This window comes from Taudactylus pleione, unplaced genomic scaffold (assembly GCF_031769625.1).
Source record: "Taudactylus pleione unplaced genomic scaffold, aTauple2 ptg001191l, whole genome shotgun sequence".
Lineage (NCBI taxonomy): Eukaryota > Metazoa > Chordata > Amphibia > Anura > Myobatrachidae > Taudactylus > Taudactylus pleione.
Genome location: NW_028285592.1, coordinates 141,425 through 148,986, shown reverse-complemented (window position 1 = coordinate 148,986; position 7,562 = coordinate 141,425). Strand labels below are relative to the sequence as shown.

Here is a 7,562-nt window from a genome sequence, read left to right as displayed (position 1 = left end):
CCAAGACATAGTGGGCGTGCTAATGCTTTGCTGTGCGATTGCAGGATTTGCATACTTTGGCAGCGAACGCATCTAGCGAACAGATCTGAATCGGGCCCTGGGACTCAGGAGTATGGGTACAAAGTACCTAAGTCTCTTTAGGGGCATGGGAGTACATAAGAGGTGTAACCAACTTCTCCAATATGCAGCAACCACGCACAACTCAACTCACACCTCTGCTTCACAGCAGCTTACACTATAATCATGCTGTAAATGAGAGGGAGTTGCCATGCCCTACCATGTAGTCATGCACTCCCACCATACCTGGGCCTGCCCAGTGACTTGGCAGCCCTGCTGGGCCCACCTTACCAAATGTCTACTTTTGCCTGTGTGTAATGGCCATTACAGTGTATGGCATAATGTGTAAAGGCCATTATGGTGTGTGGCATAATGTGTAAGGGAAACTACTGTGCAGTGTAATGTGACTAAGGGACACTACTGTGCGGTTTAATGTGACTAAGGGGCAATACTGTGTGGCATAATTTGAATTGAAGGTACTATTGTATGGTCACGCCCTTTCCCAGCGAGACTACACACTGTTTTTTTCAAAGCGTGCCTACGGCGCGCTCTTCCTCTCTTAAAGTGTGGAAGGGGGCACCAATGCTCCTTATGTACACAGGGCACCAAAATGTGTAGTTATGGCTCTGCTTTGGTGTGCACAGGTGTGACCTCCTCTGTGTTCAGCACCCCTGCCCTAAAAATTCCTACAGTGATCACTATCTAATCCTCTACAACTGCTAAACCAGGGCAAGGTCCATTGGAAAAATGCCTTCCCTTTTCTTTGAGTGTGACCTACACCAATGTAGCGTCAGCTTTACCTAACAAAATCAAATACTAAATGTCTGACTATGGCACATGTTTGAATCCCCTGCAGTATGAGCTGTGATGTGTGTATATTTAATACAGAGAATAATGTACACTTGTATGTTGCTCTATTATTAATTATATTTGTAAGTGCAAGTGGGAAGAGTCAGGAATAGTAAGGGGAGGAGTCTATGCCAGGAGCCAGATGCGGACGCCAAGGTGGGCCTGTGTGTTCTTGAAATGCCAGGGCCTATTTTTAGTCCCAGTCCGACCCTGACAGGATGCATGGTTCATAGCAGGTTAATAATGTTTTACTTAGTGAGAAACTTATGGTGTTCTTTGCATATGCCCTGGTTTGATTTAGTTTGTTATAGATGTTTCAGTATATAATATAAACATTCAAAGCAGCAAAATTGTGTTTGTTATTTAAGAACACAAACAGAAACCGGCAAAGAATATTGTCATTATGTTTATTGTGAATTTATGAAGACCTATTTTAACAGTACATCTCCTTTTATATTGTTCTTTTGATAGTCCAACAACATAACAAAATAAGTAGACATACAGAACATATTGCAGGATTAGGGGAAATTATCTTCTCTACCATTGAAGACCGGAAAGGGGTTTTCATCAGCTATATAACCTGAAGGATCGAAAGGATCCAAGACTATTGGCGGTAAATCAGGTTGAGGAGGGTAAAATGGAGGAGGCCTATTGTAAGGATAATCTGGGAAAGGAAACTTCGGTTTAACCGGTGGATGAAATGGGTCAATGTACGGAGGCTTTGTAACAATAGGAAGATCTGAAAAGGAAAAAAGCAGAAAGAATGATTTCAGTATTATTGTATATCTTATGGCATACAGCTGTAGTCAGTATTATATATTATTGTATATCTTGTGGCATACAGCTGTAGTCAGTATTATTGTATATCTTATGGCATACAGCAGTAGTCAGTATTATATATTATTGTATATCTTATGGCATACAGCTGTAGTCAGTATTATTGTATACCGTATGGCATACAGCAGTAGTCAGTATTATTGTATATCTTATGGCATACAGCAGTAGTCAGTATTATATATTATTGTATATCTTATGGCATACAGCTGTAGTCAGTATTATTGTATATCTTATGGCATACAGCAGTAGTCAGTATTATATATTATTGTATATCTTATGGCATACAGCTGTAGTCAGTATTATTGTATATCTTATGGCATACAGCAGTAGTCAGTATTATATATTATTGTATATCTTATGGCATACAGCTGTAGTCAGTATTATTGTATATCTTATGGCATACAGCAGTAGTCAGTATTATATATTATTGTATATCTTATGGCATACAGCAGTAGTCAGTATTATATATTATTGTATATCTTATGGCATACAGCTGTAGTCAGTATTATTGTATACCGTATGGCATACAGCAGTAGTCAGTATTATTGTATATCTTATGGCATACAGCAGTAGTCAGTATTATATATTATTGTATATCTTATGGCATACAGCTGTAGTCAGTATTATTGTATATCTTATGGCATACAGCAGTAGTCAGTATTATATATTATTGTATATCTTAAGGCATACAACTGTAGTCAGTATTATTGTATATCTTATGGCATACAGTTGCAGTCATTAGTATTATATATTTTATGGCATACAGCTGTAGTCAGTCTTTTATATCTTATGGCATACAGCTGCAGGGAGGCTGAGAGAGACAGAAGGGGGGGGCTGAGAGAGACAGAATGGGGGCTGAGAGACATAGGGTCTCATTCAGACCCGGTCGCAAGCGCCGGCTCCGTCGTGCGCATGCACGAGACCCGGCTAGCGACGTGCGCTCCGTTGCTAGGGGTCTCTTAGCAGATGGGGCGAGCTGTCAATGTTGAGTGACAGCTCGCTCCGTTTGCTGGGCGGGCCGGGGGCATGCCCGGCCAAACGGAGGCGTTCCAGTTGGAACGCTTGCCGTTTGGGGGCGGCCCCACTGATATCATTGATGATGTCAGTGGGGAACTTCCTGCTCAAACAGAGCAGGAAGTTCCCTGGGGCTTACGAGTGCCCAGACCCAGCCTTAGGGTCTGGTCGTAAGCCCCGATGGTCACGATGGTGATGACCATCGCGACCATCACCCTGATCGCAAGCTAAGCTGTGGGTGGTAACCCACAGCTTAGCTTGCGACCTGTAGGCAGCACTTCAAAACAAGAAGTGCCCGCCCTCATTCAGAGTGAGCGATCGCTTCTTGCGATTGACTCTGAATGAGGGCCATAATGAAGGTGAGGCTGAGAGACACAGTGAGGTTGAGGCTGATAGACACAGAATGAGGGGGAGGCTGAGAGACAGAGTGAGGATTAGGCTGTGAAACACAGGGAGAGGCTGATAGACACATAGTGAGGGTGAGGCTAAGGGGTTCAAAGTGAGTGTAAGGCTGAGAGACACAGGGTGATGTTGAGGGCTGAGAGACACAGTTAGGTTGAGGCTGAGAGACAAAATGAGGGTGATGCTGAGGAATGCAGGGTGAGGCAAAGGGACACAGAGGGGAAGGAAGAGAGACACAGATGGTGAAGCTGTTAGACACAGTAGGGGAGGCAGAGCGACACAGAAGGGAAGAGTGAGAGTTACAGTGAGGGTGCGGTCGAGAGACACAGGGCGAGACTGAGAGACACAGAGTGAGGGTGAGGCTTGGAGACACAGGGTGAGGCTGAGGGACACATAGCAAGTAGAAGGGTGAGGGACACATAGCAAGTACGAGACTGAGGGACACAGAGTAAGGGTGAGGCTGAGGGACACATAGCGAGTGTGAGGCTGAGGGACACCTAGCAAGTAAGGGTGAGGCTGAGGGACAAATAGCGAGTGTAAGGGACACAGTGGGGGTTAGGAACACAGGCTGATGGACACATAGTGATGGTTAGGCTGAGAGACAGGGTGAGGCTGAGAGACACAGAAGGGAAGGCTGAGAGACACGGGAGGGGGTTGAAGCTGAGAGACATGGGACAAGAGACTGGAGTGGCAGTAGGCTTGAGTGACGTGGCAGGAGGCTGGAAAGACAGGAGTCTGAAAGACACGGGGCAGGAGGCTGGAGACAAAGGGCAGGAGGATGGAAAGACAGGACAAGAGGCTGGAGTGATGGGCCAGGAGGCTGGAGAGACATTAGGGGCAGGAGGCTGTAAAGACAGGTGGTTGGAGACAAGGGGCAGGAGACTGGAGTGGATACAGGGGGCAGGAGGTGGCACGTCTGGATGAACTTCTGAGTAGGAATATAACCAATGTCATCATCAAACATTGTCCGTACCAAATGATCTATGACATGAATAGTGAATACCGACTGAAGACACTGTCTGCCCAGGGAAGATCAATTTCTTCAGAGGTTCCCCATAGCAGAGAAAACATCATATAGGTAAGGTGTATTTAGAATGACTGTAAATGGAGAGGAATGTTCCCAGAGTGACGAGAAATGGGTGGCATGTCATGCTGAAATGTGTCATGCTGACACTCCATCGGTTTGGGTGGCCACTCCCCTCATGTAGTGTAGCCATGCCCATTTTTTGGGGCACACAGTACCAAGAAGACATTTTCTCTACTATCTTACTGTCATAAAGCGGGCACTTTTTCTACTGATTAAAAGAACCACACCATTGTAACTCTTTATAATAAAATTTGTATAGACCAAACTTTTATTATGTCTCCATTAAAATACAGGCAACTGGGTGCCCTCCCATAATTTATATCCTTATGGCTGGGATGCAGTACCTGGGGGGGGTCAACATCTCTCTTTAGTCCATGGTTTATATTTTAAAGTAGTGTCGACAATTGGGACAGTATTACTTAGTATATCCTAATGCTCAGGTATGCAAGTTCCCTATGGCCTCAGTCCCCCTTGGTTTCCTAACAGTAGTTTATGAACGTTGTGTGTTCTTAATGGGGCACAAAAATATGTTTGTAGTATATACTATACAAAACCAGAGACTGAAATAACCAGGTTAGTACTGTACTTTACTTCCCTGGGATATAGTCTAAAAGTGTTACTTTTAATAAACCAAAAAGAAGCGCTTTCAATAGACATCTGTTAAGAAATGTTTACTCAGCTATAAGTGTTTTACTGTGATAGCCATTTTATATTGAACCGTGACTAATAGATAATACTAACAGTATTATGAAACCTTGACCTTTTTCTTGTAAATTAAATAAACATTGTCTAGAAATATGCTACAAATATTTGCTTTTGCCCCATTAAGAAAATGCAACATTCATACACTAAAATGATCTTTAACATTACAGTTACAAAAGAGTTATGTGCAAAAACTCAGGTACTGAAGGCAGTATAAAATCGAAGCACATACATGGAGCACAGCTCACAATAACAGAATACCTCCCAACAGTAGACCCTGGGGTGATTGTCCAGTAAACTGGCCAGGGGAGTTAACCAACTGGTGTAATTAACAATAATATGTAGTAAGTGGACGAATAGAAGCAGTAAATCCCAGATGGTATAAAACCCTGCCACAGATGTCATGTACTTAATGCAATGGAAGTACCTGTTAATGACAGAATGGATTGAGGGGAAACTAGATCTTTTCTAGTTGGCCACTAGCTGGCAAGTGGTAACTAACAGTAGGTGCCACATTGAATTGTTTTGGTGATGAGAATCATAAAAACATAGAATTTGATGGCAGATAAGAACTACTTCGCCCATCAAGGCTGCTCTTCTCCACAAGTAATCCTAGTGGAAGGAGGAATAACTCCTTCCAAAGGGACAGGGTGTATCTTTGTGAGCCTTGTTGGCATATTAATCCATTTAGTTGTAAATATTGTCTTTAATCCTAACACATTGATTTTCTCAGATTTTTGCCCAGTTCGCATTCGTAAACACAACTCAGCCTCTCAGGCTAGCTCGTGAGTGTCTTAAGGAGACAAATTTGGAGTTGCCAGTTCGGAGTACAAGGTGGGAACCAGGCCTTATGTAGAAGCTTGTCAGAGTGATTCCATGGTGGATAAAGGCCTGCAAAAGATTTATTGTTCAATCTTACTGTGGAAATGCAGGGACTGAAATACATTTTTGTGAAGAATACCAAATTTGTATCGAGTATCTGAGTTAACAAGTTGTCATTAGTTTATATTATTCATGTATTGGTTGCCAGCCAGGGACCAAATGAAATTGAAGATAAACCTGGAGTAAACTCAGGTAATGTGGTATAATGTAGGTGGGGAACAATGATTAGAACCTGTTGGCACAGTCTCTGATTGCTACAGAAGGAGAACAGAGGCTTTAGGACTCAGCAAACAAGGGTGCCAGAGGAGGAAGAATGGACTATTCCATAAAACGCATTGTTTGAGTTGCAAGGTCATAAAATATGATTTAAAATCTGGGATTCCAAGATCTCATGCGAAGTCTTCTGCAGAACCCAGATGTTTACCTCCCTATAAGAATAGTGTTGTAGGGAATGTGAATAGAGAAGATTATAAAAATAGGTACAGGAACCTAGTGAGTACAAACATTTTTAGATAGTTAATTTGGCAAATCCAGGAAATAAATGGCGGGACTGAGTCTCGAGGTCTGATTTGACCTGGATGAGAAGTCAAGAAAAGATGTTGTGGAAAAGTTAATTACAACATCTGGTGATAAAAATACCAATATACTTAAGCTTATGCATATTGAATGGTAATGTCTGTTCCAAGGAGATCTTCACTGCCCATGGTATGGCGAAGTCTAAATTTACTGTCTTTTGAGGATTGATTTTGTATCCTGAAAATTGTCCATACAGATCAAGTTCTTCAAAAAAGGGAATGAGAAGGGTCTGCTATTGTGTGCAAAAACATCAAATAGAGAAGTCTTCGATTAGCTTGTATTCCCACAGCAAAAAGTTCTGCAATTAATACACAAATTAATGAGTAAAGGTAGCAAACTAGTGATCGTGAAGGGAGACAACACCAGACCCTTTGCTGAGACCCATCGTGGATGGTGACCAACATCCAAATCTTGAACCTACAAGAGAACTCTAATGGAGCGTACACACGGTCAGATTTGTCAGATGAACGACTGAACGATTGAACGATTTTACCAAAGTTTTGAACGATTGAACGATTTTTGACTGCATTAAAATGAATGGAATCGTCCAAGTCTGACTGCAAACCCATCAGATGTCAGATATCGTTACCTGACAAACGGGAACGCGCATCGTTGATCGTCCATCGTTCAGGCATGTCAGATATGTCAGATTTTCCTTCAGATATGAACGACTGAACGATTTTTAAATCGTTATCGTTCATATCTGAAGGAAAAATCTGACCGTGTGTATGCACCATTACAATCCAAATAAAGGGAGTTTTTGTCCATGAATAGAGTGGGTCAGAACAATGGTCCACCTGGAAGCCTGGCACCTGGAATAAACCCAATTCCTTTTTCATCCATCTGTGGGATGCATAATGAAGGGTGGAGTCTTACACTAGCTAGTTGAAACTGGCTCCCACCCCCTTTATAGCCCCTCCCTCTCCAGCGTAAGTCAGTCTTGCTATGGATACACAGGTGTCCTGAGTGAGCTGGACATCGCAGCTGACCATACCTCCCACAGGTATTATCAGTAGTTCAAGCTGCTGCAAAGTTAGGCATGAGAATGGCTGAAGTCTATGTGGAGGAGCTCACAGCAGATACTGGGGGATAGAGGCTGACAAGTTAAGCAGTAAACTAGGATTATTACTTTTATGTATTTAACCTGGTGTTTTCG

General features: G+C 42.7%; 1 protein-coding gene across 1 annotated transcript in view; it reads right to left on the bottom strand.

Annotated features, from left to right (window-relative positions):
* Positions 1 to 1,296: 1,296 nt before the first annotated feature.
* LOC148451044 (uncharacterized) overlaps positions 1,297 to 7,562 on the bottom strand; it is a 104,499-nt gene continuing 98,233 nt past the window's right edge. The window contains exon 10 of the mRNA XM_088462346.1: positions 1,297 to 1,645. Within this exon, the coding sequence (XP_088318472.1) occupies positions 1,425 to 1,645 (221 nt within the window). The 3' untranslated portion in view covers positions 1,297 to 1,424. The remainder of the gene's footprint in view (positions 1,646 to 7,562) is intronic.